The sequence below is a fragment of the Micropterus dolomieu genome, linkage group LG21, assembly GCF_021292245.1.
Source record: "Micropterus dolomieu isolate WLL.071019.BEF.003 ecotype Adirondacks linkage group LG21, ASM2129224v1, whole genome shotgun sequence".
In the NCBI taxonomy this organism is placed as follows: Eukaryota; Metazoa; Chordata; class Actinopteri; order Centrarchiformes; family Centrarchidae; genus Micropterus; species Micropterus dolomieu.
The window spans coordinates 17800368-17814807 of NC_060170.1; the positions used below are offsets into that span (position 1 = coordinate 17800368).

The following is a 14440-nucleotide window of genomic DNA, read 5'->3' on the forward strand; positions in this document are numbered from 1 at the left end:
AAGGCTCTTCTCCCCCGATAGCTCAGTTTGGCCGGACGGCCAGCTCTAGGAAGGGTTCTGGTCGTCCCAAACGTCTTCCATTTGAGGATTATGGAGGCCACTGTGCTCTTAGGAACCTTAAGTGCAGCAGAAATTTTTTTGTAACCTTGGCCAGATCTGTGCCTTGCCACAATTCTGTCTCTGAGCTCTTCAGGCAGTTCCTTTGACCTCATGATTCTCATTTGCTCTGACATGCACTGTGAGCTGTAAGGTCTTATATAGACAGGTGTGTGGCTTTCCTAATCAAGTCCAATCAGTATAATCAAACACAGCTGGACTCAAATGAAGGTGTAGAACCATCTCAAGGATGATCAGAAGAAACAGACAGCACCTGAGTTAAATATGAGTGTCACGGCAAAGGATCTGAATACTTATGACCATGTGATATTTCAGTTTTTCTTTTTTAATAAATTTGCAAAAATTTCTACATTTCTGAGAAATAAAATGAACTTTTTTGATTTTTGGAAAATGGCTGCAGTGAAACAAAGAGTGAAAAATTTAAAGGGGTCTGAATACTTTCCGTACCCACTGTATATATACATATATATTCATGCCCTGTGTGAATAAACTGTCTGGATAAAATATCCTAAATGTTTCCTGTGATTTTTTGACAGTATGGTCAGTATTACTGTTTCATATTTCAGTACAAGAGAGAATATGGTCATTTGTTTTGCAAAACTGTCTGGCAATGCTGACATTATCTCATAATAATAATAATGTTAATTCTTTAAGGCAATATCCTGAAACACTATTTTATTAATGCATCAGCTGTGCTAATGAATCATTGATCACAGCACTGAAAGGGTTGCTGGAATGTTCTCATTTCTACTCTTATCCGTAAATTTAATGCACCTTTCCAGCTGCTGAGGTGTCAGAGTATTATTTCAAATTTAAAGCCTACTGCCAGTCTCTGTTGTCTTGCTGACTGGAGAGAGACCTGAGGCAGGACTGTTTTTTGGCACTTATTCTCAGAATTTTCTTTAAGCATCTGATCAGAAAAACAAAAAAAAAACAGATGAAAGTAAGAGAGACTTTTTGACCCTGTGGTCTTGGTTTTATTTTATTTTTCCTGCATCGATGGTGTCCTGAAAGGGTGTGTTTGCGTCAAGAACCCGAACTCCAGCTTGCTGTTTCTTCCTTGGCAATCAAAGGGAAAGCTAACAGGCTGTTGTTGCCTTTTAGTCTTACTGAATTCACTTGTGCTGTGCCGAGTTTCCATCTTCCTTCTGTGACCCGAGAGGCATACTTAGTCTGTTCACTCAAACACACTTATTTCTCTCTTTGATTCTGCTGGTTTTATCCTGACTCCGTTTATCTTTTTGTACATCTGTCTGTCCGTTTGTTTTCTCAATTTCTCTACTTGACAAGGAATTGTTGATTCCCACCACTGTTTGATGAAGAGAAAGAAGACATTAGACAGAAAACGACAACCAAAACACATTATAACCTGAGCAAGAGCCAGGGAACTCTTACCATGCAAGACTTTTCTTCCAGAAAACACAGAAACCAAAGGGCTCTCAGGCAATGAACTCGGGGAAAACTGTGAAACACTTTGTCACTGCTTTGGCAACAACGGATGACTGTGTGCTCAACATGTGTATGAGTGTTTATATATCATTTCCCCTGGAAAGTGTCACGCTCGCGGGTGGGCGGGGGTTGGTTCTGGGTGGGTTGCGGTTAACCCCTCAAGGTCTCCAGGGTTACTCTGCCACTGCTCTTTGTCAGATTCTCAGGCTTTCTCACTCTTGGCTCTTAGTGAAGGTCTGACAGAGTGTTAGACTGGCAAAGAGGTGCGGGAGTGGCTATTAGCTGCTTGTCTTTCTAGTCCTCTGAGAACATGAAGGCCTCATTAGCCTGGTGAGCTCAGCTGTCCTCTGGTGCTAACCCCATTGCCATAGTCCAATTTTGTGTGTATGCGTGCATACACTCAATGCTCTGCCTATGCTTCATATTAGTCTAGTACACTGCCATTTTGACAGGGCACTTACAATTCAATCTTTGTTTCTGTTTATCTTAATAAGGCATCATGGAGCAATGCAGAGATGGTCGACATATTTTTAAATTTCTCCATTTATATTAAGTAATTTAAAAATCTGTATTAATTAGACCTAAAGCAATAATTCTATTACATTTATATAGTTTTAAGATGATTTGTCCTTTTTTAATAACCAACCAGGACTCCCTGGAAATCTGTTCTGATATGGAGATTCTTCAATGGTTCTAAAAATAAAGTGCCTGATTGGTTGACACAATATCATGAGATGCTCAGTGTGTTAACGCAGGGCTAGACATTGGAGCTAATAAATGTACTAATATTGTATTTTTGATAAATGCCTATAAAGTAACAATAGCTACAACCACCAATAACATTTAACCAGAAGTTCAAACAGTCAAATAGCCCAGTATCTTTAAAGGATGGTTTCAAGATGTATCTAGTCTGTATTAAAATTACAGATGCTCATATGCTCAGGTGCTGATATGAACATTAAAACAGGTTTGATTGATTTGCCATTGATTGATGTCTACTAATAATTAAAGAAAAAAGTATTCTTGAATGTATTGTTATTGAGTGTGTGTGTGTGTTTTGCAGGTGAACGAGGAGACGGTGGAGAGGCTGGTGGTCCAGTACCCTCACATTGTTTTCAGCACGGTGATGCAGGACTGCAAGAGAACCCTGGAGAGAGCTTATCAAATGGGCTGGAGCCCCAACACATCGAACACTTCGTAGCTACTGCTGGATCACACACAGACACACATACATACACACACAAACACAGAGGCCCTTTTTGTGTACAGACACATACACAATATTTGAAACTCAGTCATGTTTGCTTCTCATCCACGATTAATACATGCATGTGAACATGTAGCTACACACTCACAGAGAAAGGTCCATTCAAGTGTTTCATTTGAAGCAAATCTCCCATTTTAATCATTTAAGTAAATATGGGGCTCTTGGTATTTTGTAATTAAATGAGACTTCATACACCACCACTTGTTGGTTTTAGTCACCTTGACTGAATCGTCCTCAGAGTTGTTTGTTCGGACTGGTCTTGAACACGTGAAAAAGATTCAAACTAACGCATCATTAAATCAAAGACGTTCAGCGATGGTCGGACCAGAATTGTTTTTAATGAGAATAGATTAAAAATGGTTTGTCGCCTCCAACTGGAACGCGATGTTCCCGAGCACTGCGCCCTCTGCAGTGTTTACTCTTCAAACTGAATTCAACTGCTGCAGTAAGATAGCACTAGACAGAGCAGAGACTTGGAAATCCGGAGATGACATCCCACAACTTCAGTCCGGAAGACAACTGAGCTGCCAGAGCTTCAGACCTTACTTGAGGCATTTTGAGAAATCTGTGATGTTTATTTTCTCCATTTAGAAGATTTTTCTTTTCTTGGATGTTCAGTACAGTGTTAAAGGCATTCGTGGACTCTTGCGTGTGTGTTGGATTGTTGACAAGGCTCCCATTTGAAGGACAGAGCTCTTTTCTGTGACTTATTATGCACATTGTCATGGTACAGAAGAAAAATTCAGGCCAGGGTCAGTCAAACTCCTGGCAAATGCATGGCAGGAAAACAGCATTGATTACTTCTCCAAAACTGCATGTTTACATAGTGACTCTCTATTACTTGGGAACAATGCAGTTTTTGATGCCATGCACATATTTAGCATTGACTGAGTATCACCTTGAGTCAGCACAGAATAAAATCAAACAGTGATTTAAATAGAAGTTGCCTTTACTGAAAAACCCTGGGTCAGGATATTAACCACAACCGCCATGATGACAGGTAAGATGAAACGTTGCCTTAAGTGGTTAGTAGGTAATTGCCATCCAATTAGCAACCTGAAATTGACCCAGAATTTACTAAAGAAATGTTTATGTGCTCTGAGTTTATCTGATACCATATTCTCATTATTTGATCTGTTATATACATATAAATAAATACTGTGTTTGATTTATTTAGCCTAATATCAGTTTTGAACATATACTTGTAACATTATCTATGTAGCAATGCAATGAGGGATTTATCTTTGTTAGTGATGTAGGATGTAAAGAAAACATTGGAGTGGGCCTATAACCAGGGCCAGTAGAAATAGGTAGGTAAGACTTGATCATTTTCCATCTATTCTATAGAAACTCAGTAGTGTACAGTTAAAAATGCAAATAACCAGGGTATTTTTCTATGGTGTGAACCAGCTCTGGGCTCAGCCTCCACACACTGTCACTCAGATATGAACAAAAGACTGAGCTTAGGATTTGAGTAGAATGGTAAACTTTCTACAGCATATAGAGATTTCAGACAATTAAAAACATGTTAATTTTACCCTTGTCAGGATTTGTAGACTTTAATCGATGGAGAGTCTCTCTCTCAGCCTGTTTTTGTTCTGTTTCTGTTCTTTTGTAATCCCCATATGCACTTTCTTCTCTGCTAGATGTTGACACACTTGATTCCTGATTTGTTAAGGCAACCGTAAATGACTGGATTTACATAAAGATGAATAAAACACTACTACTTCAAGCTATTTTTTCTCTTTTCCTTTTGTATGTGTGGAATTGAGGCAGGAGAAGAATATTCACAATCACAGTGGAATACTTTTCCGCTCATTTTACATCATCTGTGGACTGCTTAAACATTTTTTTCCCTGCAGGTTTTTCCAGACTTACATCAACTATATTTCAGCCCAAAGAACACCATTACTATAATGGTAGACATGGTGAAATTTTTATTGAACACATTTGCATCTTTATTCTCAGGTAAAATGCAAATCAGGATGCCAGCATGTTTTCCATCACAGCCAAAGGCCTTGGAATGTGCAAGTATGGCATAGCAAAGCCTGTGTATTGTTAGAAATAAAGATGTTTGCCACAGGTACCCATGCTTCGATTATCTCTTTTCTATTGTGCACCGTGACACATCAATCAACTTGCATTTCCATTAAGGTACACTTGTGATGTCAAGGTCAGACCTATTGTCACAATCATAGGAGCTTCATATCTGAGACAAAGCGGGCAGACATCAGCTTGCTGCCCAGCAAGAAAGCAAAGGTCTCAAAGAGCTAAAAAGCTTTCACAGTATTGGCCCTTTCAAGTTCCTATTTTACTGTTTAATATGTTTGTGTTGTTTCATGTCTGGTGATCAAACACTAGAGATAGCATCAAAAAGGATGCAAAGGTCTTTGTGTTCATTTCTCAGCATCTTACTTGCAGAGATAGGTGAGGATAACTTGTGATTATAAATTGGAAACTTACATTTTCCACTTTTTCACGTCAAAATTGCACTTGGTACAGAGACGCCAACACCCGTGGAATATCCACATACAAACACTGCAACAACTGCTACCTTTGTGTTTTCTGGGACTGTGTCAGAAATGTGCTGTTTCGATACTATGGTGTGTTTTATGGCTGCAATTTGTGGTTTTGTACCAAAGGTTTTCTTTTATGTTCCCCAAAAATGTTCCCTCTTTGGAATGGTCCTATATTATAAGCTTCGCAAGGTAGTATTTGTTGCAGGAATTGGCTCTTATGTTGGATTGCAAGAGATTTCGCAGGTGTTTATTATACTGTCCACCTCCTGTAGCTGTTTGAACAACAGCTGCCTGAAACTGAGCACAAAATAACAGTTGAAACCTTGTGTATCGTTTTGATTTTCTTTGAAATTTTCTGAAGGGAGTTGTTGTTTGCGTGACTAAAAATGTTAGAAAAATATGAAATCTTTGTTTTAATTACTTTTGTCATTTTTCTTTTATTAGATAGTGGCAGTGTAGATACAGGGAGGAAACATAGGTAGAAATGAAAGAACGACGTATCGTATGCAACAAATGTCCCCGGCCAGAATCTGCTACAGATATTGCCATTACGTTGGATGTGTTTTGGTAATCACTAGGGCGGTTTGTCAACATGAAGGGTTTCACCTGTTCCCGGTGCACCAAAGCTCTACCATTGAGATGTTTTCTGCTTCTCCCTGGCCAGTGTCTGGACAAAGCAGGTCTGAGTAGTCTGTGATGAACTCGGCGTCATTCACAGCCACACTTTCTAAGTCACTCTTCCTCTCCGCTGCACTCCATTCTGATCTTACTTCACTGCTCTCTCAGATAAACGGGTGAGAAAAGTGCAATTATTGTTGCAAGGGGAGTGGAGCGCTTGCCCTCCTCTTTCACCAATTATAAGAAATAAGAGACAAAATATTAACAGAATGTTTTTCTGTCAGGTGTAATTGTACAGTAATAGCATTGTTAGATGTATTTTTCTTGTGTGTTTGGCTATGTGTTTAATACTGTATGTTCGCATAACAAAGATTGGTTGAGAGAAGAGTGCCAGGTACTGCCCGTGAGACTCGGTCCTTCAGTGAAGAGGTTTTCATTGTTACTTCTCCAGTAAGAAAAACCCTTCTTCAATAGCTTGTACTTCATTGGCCCTGACAAGCTGAGACATTAATAATTTGGCCTCTGGTTTGGTCTCCTCTGCATCTGTTGAAGGCCTTCTGATTTTAGAATGACAGGGTTTTTTAATATGTCTGCTGCAAATGAGCTGATCTTGGTGCACTCCCATTTCTCTCTTGGGTAAATTATGCAGCTTGCTGAATTTTACTGCCGCCAATTAGCACCTTTACAAATGTGAGTGTATGCCATTGATTCTCCTGCTGATTGAGGTGGTTTCCATCAATGGCTCACACTCCTTAGACTCCTGCAATATTCATCAAGGTGGAAAGAGGCGTTCGTCCAGCACTTGGAAGAGAGACTGCCCTCCGGAAAAGAAAAGAGTGGAGGACACGACAGAATAGCAATATAGAGCAGTAATTAAACTTGGTAAATATTCATGTGGTCATTACATTTTTAATGAGGTGCTGATAAGAATTGGCGTTGACCATACAGGACATTTTTCATGTCGGACCTGCAAGGGCGTCAGTCTAGTTTTTCAAAGAAATTTGTATTTTTTCAAGACCTAATCATAGCTGACATTGACGGATGTCCTCAACTGAAAAGGTGGGGACTCTTTTTAACTTCCTCACAAGAATTGATACAGAGCATCTAGTCATGATGAAGCCTGTGTTTTAGAAACATGGCGGCCCACCCTCCTTAAGCGTTGGTGTGCTGTCAAGAACTAAGTATGTCAGAGCTTTTTTGTTTTTTGTAATGTAGGGCAGCATGCAGTAACTTGTTGATCCAGCAAATGGTGGTGCCCATGATAAGGTCGGACAGTACTTGATTGTATCTACTGATCGCATCTCCCCATTTTATACCAAAAACTCTGTACAGTGCACAGCGACTTTCATCTTCATAGCATCCCTGAACAAGTAATGTCTTGTTTTAAAGTATTTTGCATAACCTTGGTTGTTCGTCTTTGCCTCAGATGCCTTGCTTGTGGTTAAAGGGTCTCTTTCTCTTTCTGACTGCCTCCCACTGAGGAGGGTCTAGTCTGCTAAAGCTTCCCTTCGTCCTACACTGAATCAACTTTACTCTGGCACTTCCCAGCATTCTCTCCGCTTCACCTTTGCCCTCTCCAAACATAGATTCTTCCTTTCTCTTGGAAATTATGTCAGTCATTTGTCTGCATCTGGCCTGAGTGCTCCAAGAGCTTCAATATTTATCAATATATAAAAGAAAATATTTCCTGTCTGTCATCATATACTGTTCTCACCCCCACTCCCTGGGGAGCAAGGAGATATTTTGCCCAGCTACCTATGGTATTCTGCCTGCCTTTTGATTTGTGTTGATTCTGTAGTTGAAAGAGTGTCGCTTTGAATAGTGAAGATGTAAATGGGTTGACTTTGTAAGTGACACTGCCGTTGAGCTGCAGGAGTGAGCTCCAGAGGAGTTCAGGCTCCGACGAGACCTACAGAGAACACCAGAAGAAAGTGTTTGAATTACCCTGGCTGGTTTACTTGTTTTGGATGGTTGAAGTCTGTTAGAGAGGACGAATTTTCCTCCCAGTCACTGCATCTGGAAATTGAACTTGAACATGACAGACCCCGGCAGTCCTTGACTTGATGTATGAAGATTTATGAGTATGAATTCCCCTATAATGGTTTGCTTCTCACCAGGGGCTACGACTAAACTAGCTTTCCCGTCCAACCTCATGAAGATAAAAAGAAATGAGATTTGTTAATCCACCAAATTTTTTACATCCTCCCAATAGACTCACTCCTGCCGCCCGGGGAAAATATCAACCAATGAGTGCCCTCAAAAATGTGAGGTGTGCAGAGTATGTTTGTCGGCAAAGGATAATGAAGTCACTGTGACTCCCGCTTGTTTTATGGCTCCATGTAGATGTTGTCTCTCTGTCTTTCAAGCTGGAGTTAATTACGGTGTTTAGGCAGAGCTCAGTCTAGCTTCTAAACGGCAAAGGTTAATTAGCAACAGAAGGATTTCCACACAAGATATGTTGACATTTACATTTCCTTCCTGGCTAAAATGAGAAAGATTTGGTGGCATTGGGATGGGAACGGGGAGAAAAATGATTCCTCTACAAACATCCTAATTTCTATGCAAGGCTTGCCGTTGATATGCAGATTTGGCAGTTGGATGACATTTAAAAGTAGTTAATTGTGCAAATCTTTGTTTTAGACTGGAAAGGTCGTGGATAGTGAGAGTCTTTCATCATGAACTAACCCCCCTCCTCATCAGCACAGCTGCAGAGAAGGGAGGGGGGTTTGTTGGTTTCTCCGCTGACCGCCTTATAAAGTCCGACATCGCTTTTCAAGGTAGTTCATGAATATTTATATGCACAAACTCGAAAATTAATCTGCAGCCCGACAGGAGATGACTTGACTATCTGTTTTCACCAAAGAATGTAATTCTCCACATTCAGGACGAGAATGCGCCATTGTTTTCTTTCTCATATTCCTAAATGTCTGGATATCAAATTAAGTATGTTGCTTCTTGATGAGAGACAATTTTGTTTTATTGGAATGTGTTCTTGCTCTTATTACAGCACAACTCAACAATTCTGTAATGTTTCTCCTATAAGATTTGTTTTACTATGATCACTTAGCTATTGTAATTTTTGGGGTAAACCTACACAGGAAAAACAATCCTTTTCTCTGGAAGCAATATGATAATGCTAAATAGATTTATTGCAATAATATTTTCTCCATATTTTGGATATTACCATCTAACCGGCAACACTGGTGAGAAAGCACAATGAATTAAAGATACAGCAGGTGCACAGATTGGAAATTTTACACCTGGTTTCACCTGAATAGCACAAATGGATACATAATTGCTCCATTTCATCACTTCCCTTTGCTTGGTGACATTAAATGGAGCTCTTTGAGAGAACGGAATAAGGATGAATACATCCAACTGGGGACTTGAGCAATGCTCAAATCTGATCATGCATATTTCTATTTGCCTTTCAGCTGAAAAATACTCTCTCTTTGATTTACCTACCATTAGGGTTCCTCCAAGGATACGCTGGTCTTGTTTGCTCGCTGAAATAACTCACGCACATTTAATCAATGCCTGATTCACCGGCCCCTCTTTGTTTTCTCCTTGAAGCACAATCTCACATCCTCCCCGGGGCAGTTTTCATCAATTAAAACAGCCCAACCCTGTTCTAAAGCTACAGATGGCCAGCGTCAGACCCAACTAGATTCAGGGTCTCCCAGCCAACTGCTCTGACATGTCAGACATGCTGGTATGCCTTGTCACTCCCCACTCCTCCACTGTAACAAAGGCTGGGCCGACTCCCCTCTGGAGCGCCAGGCCCAAGTGGCTCGCAGAGACGTGAGGCGTGACGGAGCCCCAGTGTCAAGGCCAAGAGTGCACCGCCAGACCTCCTTTCAAAGCAGCCCCTCCTTTCCCCCCTCCTGAAACCTAGTGTCCATTTAATCCTTTTTCAATTCCATCTCTCACCACCCAAAGCAATCAACACCCCCTCCGCTCCCTCCAGAACAGTCACATATACACATTCCTCTTTGCATTTTCCTCACCGAATTCGCCCCTCGTTTTCCGTCTCCAAACCTCACACGCTCACACTTGCTACTCGCCACCTCTTGGCCCCTCACCACCCCAACCACCCAGTCCCTCCACCCAGCTCAGTTGCTTTCCAGGGGTGTGTATTTCACGCCCTGGTGGCTGGACAGGCTCTGGGTGATTTCCCAAGGTGGGGGCTGAAGGTTGGGCAGGAACCGGTGGTGTAGAGTGATGTCAGAGCAGGGACTAGGATATGTGTGTCTGTGTGTGCGGTGTCACTGCATATCTATGTGTCTGCATGTGTAGGAGTATATAGTTTGAACTCCCTTCAAAAGGCCAGCTGTACAAATGCTGCTCTGAATGAGAGAGGTGTTGAATTAACAAGCCATACGAGGCACCCTATTCTCCTGTGTTGCTCCATACACTGACCTGGCAATAATGAGGCAAAGACACATTACAATGGTTCTTTATGGGTTATGTTCTGAACATTACTAGACCAAAGGGGCTAATGTGCTGGTGTGCGGGAAGCCAGATGAAATGACAGTGCAGCGAGCCAACTGAGCGTAATGAGAATATTGTGTTTTGAATAAACTGAAATGGGGTGAATTTGCACAGGATGTGGGCCAAGGCAACGTTCCCTGCTGTGCTCTTTAGACAGTGTTCGGGGATCTTTTTCAAACCAGCATGACAGTGCTTCCTCTGCTGTGGCTGGGCTCTCAAAAACAGGCTTTATTTATTTATTTACCTCTATTTACTCAGGCTCGTTTGACCGAGCGTGCCAGGATGCCTTTCAGAAACGCCCTGCTTCACCCACATTCAGTCACACACATTCGCACCTCTGGGAGCCAAAAGTTTCCCTACTGTTGTTCACCGAGCGTTTCTACTTGACCAGCCGGGTGTTAATTGCCTTGCTCAGGGTCATTTCCACAGAAGTTACTTGTGAATGTGCTAGCTTTTTTATTTTGCTCTGCCCTCATGTTCCCAGCACAGGGATTTGAAGAAACAGCCGTCAAGTCAAAAGTCAAATTCTCTGCTACCCTCCTGGTTGGTGCAAGAACAGGTAGACAGAGAAAAGCTTTTTTGAGTAAGCTTCAAGTTTTCTGTAGCACTCTCTGAATGATCTGCTCACTATGCTCAATAGGAATGTTAACTGCAGATTCCTACCTCATTGTTTTTGGCTCCATTTTATTGTCCTTTAGTAAACTGTCCTCGGTGTAATTAGCTAAAAGTCTACATATCAACACTGTGGTTACATTCAGCTACGTGACAACCAAGCACGTCTCTCCGACTTTCTTTTGTTGCTCTTGTGTGATGTAGTTAATTTCTAGCCAGAAATGACTTCATCAAAAGGGGGCAGGATTTGTATCTCAAAACTAAACATGTTGAACAATAAACTGGCACCGCCGCCAGCCCCAGACTGTGAGAGTGTGTGTAGGCATGTGCACCAGTGGCCGGACAGTACATGACCAGCTTCCAGGAGTCTTGTCTGCCTGTCCAACTCCGACCATTGTAACATCATAAACAACATGTAAAGCCACTATTCAGGAATTTAATATCTATGGTTAAAACACTGACAGCCTGTCTCCTCACAGCTATTCTGAGCGTTTTTTTTAAAGATCCTTCTGTTTGTAGTGAAAGGAAACAAAAGGAAGGGACATACTTGGGGAATTGTTCTCTTTTAATGGTTTTTCTACTTTCCTTTGTTCTTCATTGTTCGTGTTTTTCTAAAAGCAGTCTTATTTTAGATGAGAGGTCAGCATTGTGTGAAATCAGAGCTGTTGCCTACATTTCTAAATTCCACTCGTAACAGACTTCTAATTGCCCCCCCAAACAAGGATTCCAATTTATAAATTTATAAAGTGACGCTTTATTTGACGAACAATTACAGCCAAGAATAAATTGAGTTAATTTTGTTTTCTTTCAGGAAATGTGGAAAATGTAATCATGGCCACAATAAAAATTTAAAAAACATACACAGACATAATGAATCCTCTACATTTTTGGACTGTGAAATGACAAACTTTTAGACAGAGATTGTAGATTGTAACATTATTATAGAATAAACTCAGCCAAACCAACTCAAACTTCTTTTTTCGCAATAACATAATGTTGTCGGCTATTAATAACCTCCAAATTCATCCATTTATATAAACATGTCACTTTTGATCCTTAGTGGAAAATGTTTGAATTTCCCCACTAAAACACAAACAGTAATAAATTTTTAATAAGAGTAATAAAAGCACAAATAAAAGGGCAGCCTCTTCAAAATCTCTCTAAGCCAACATAGTTAAGATACACCACCCTGGGTCAAGACAAGGTAAAGAAGAAATAAGAGCTGAGACAACAGTCATTGAAATATCGCCAGTATGTGATTGGCCCGATGGCTTTGTTTGGGAGCCAAGTTAATGTTTCCCTAGAATGGTTGTTCATGCTTTCTTGATGGACAATAACAGATTATTTCCATAAAAGAGGATGAACTCATCCTTCTGTTGTTCACCAGTTCCTTTTTTTCCACTGGGGATCTTTTCTCTAGCTTTTATCTCTCTGGCTTGGCTTGTCCTAATGTGTCTGTTTTTCCAGAGCTGGTGTTTGGCTTTAAATTCTCTTCTAGCCTGTATATCAAAGAGGAGGCAGGTGTAGTTTGTTAACACTGTGTCATGCAGATGATCAAGATTTGCTTTCTGTAAGCGGGAGGATCCAGGTCAGCTGTGGTCAGGATGACTGCTTGTCTGAATGGGAAGTGATTTGCAGTTCACTGGTGGAGCTCAGCTGAGTGAATCTAGCCTCTGCCTGTCAGACAGAGAAGAGAAATGTGTAGCCAACAACACCCTCAGGAACCTTTGCAGCCATGTAAATATTAGAAATTAAAAAATGAAACCTGTTGCCTGATTGCGTGTGGTTAGACAGCGAGAGAGTGTGTCTGTGTGCGTATGTGCATGTGTGTTCGCGTGAGAATGGGATTGTATCTCAAATGCAAGTGTGTGATTGCCCTCATACTGTACAGCAGACAAGCTCTTGCACACAAGGAAGTTAAAGACAGCTAGAAAGTGTAAGCTGAGACAGCATGATGATGATGATGATGATGATGAGATACTTTTTAACCCCTTAACACCGATTGTCGCAAATCCGCATCACACCGCTTCTTTTCAGACTTCAGCCAAGTATGTATTCACCCAATGCCTGTTTGTGTATATTCGATACATAGGAACCTTTTGGAAGCACTGGTTTCTCAGGCGTCGAGGGGTTAAATAAAGATTACTTAAATAAAGGGTAAACTAAAAGGAAGAAAAATGTTCACTGCAAAGTTGTTCACCTCTACAGGTGCTTGTGTAGAGCAGCAGATTTCATTTTTCATTTTCATTTCAATTAGCTTTATTGGCATGAATGTTTAGGTACACAATGTTGCCAATTTGTCCCCCCTTAATCCAAACTAGAAAGCAAGATGATTAGATAGCATAACAAAGTGGTATATAAACTATATGCTATAATAGTTACTCATGACTATGAGGCAGGCTAGTGTACCATTTTAGCTACCCTGTTAAAACATCTTTAGAAAGATGAACTCTTTCTGAATACTTTTAATGTACCATAAGCTTCCCCAAATGACTGCACAATGTGCTATGAGAGCAACTTGGCACATTAGATTAAGAAAGTAATTGGAATGAATCTTTGACTGTCTAATTGACTCTCTCAAAACAGAGAGTCAGGTCTGCAGAATGGGATATTTAAATAAAGACAGGACGTATTTTCTCTCACTTTATCAAGCTTTTCCTTTCTCGGCTTAGTGATGCTGCACAAAGGGAAACAGCTGCTCAGCATGAAATAATGACTTGGGATTTACTTTAATTCGGAAATATAAGAACCAACAACTGTATTGTCCTAGTTGTAACAAAGCAATGAGTCTTGACTATACACATGACTCATTTACTCATAACTGATGGGGATCTCTCTCTTTTTTTTTTTAAGTCCCTATTGACAAACACGTCTGGCAGCAGACAGCAAGTTAACCTTTGTAACATGGATTAATTACCGTTAACTGAGGGTAGTTGAGGTTTGTGGCCTCAGGGCATATTTCCTGTTAATCATGCAAATTTTGACTCTCCCCCAAATAATCAAAGGCTCCCTAACAAAAATCCTTTGCTTTCAAGAGTAATTGCTGGCAGTTCTAAATTCTCAAACACGCTGACCAGCTACAGCAGCAAACTCATACACCTTGCGGAAGGACTCCATTCATCAGCCTGTCAGTTCAATAACATCAATAGCCCCGTGGCCGGTGGTTAATCCAGCTACTTAGAGGTCCGCAGAGCCACACCTCCCCTCTGATCACAGCAGATGTGTCCAATTCTCAGCCACCCTGGTGCGTTTACTCACTCGATTGTAATCACAGTCCCTTACTGTTTTCCCACTTCCTCGCCCATACTCTTGAATAGACCTGATGCCCCTGACCAGGAGACATAATCAGGCTGAGAGATTTTATATT

The 14440-nt window shown here is 40.9% G+C and overlaps 1 protein-coding gene across 1 annotated transcript in view; it reads left to right on the top strand.

Moving 5' to 3' along the window:
• The window catches only part of LOC123959864 (F-box/LRR-repeat protein 17-like), a 152536-nt gene extending 147967 nt beyond the window's left edge, over positions 1–4569 (top strand). The window contains exon 5 of the mRNA XM_046034176.1: positions 2630–4569. Within this exon, the coding sequence (XP_045890132.1) occupies positions 2630–2767 (138 nt within the window). The 3' untranslated portion in view covers positions 2768–4569. The remainder of the gene's footprint in view (positions 1–2629) is intronic.
• Positions 4570–14440: the final 9871 nt, after the last annotated feature.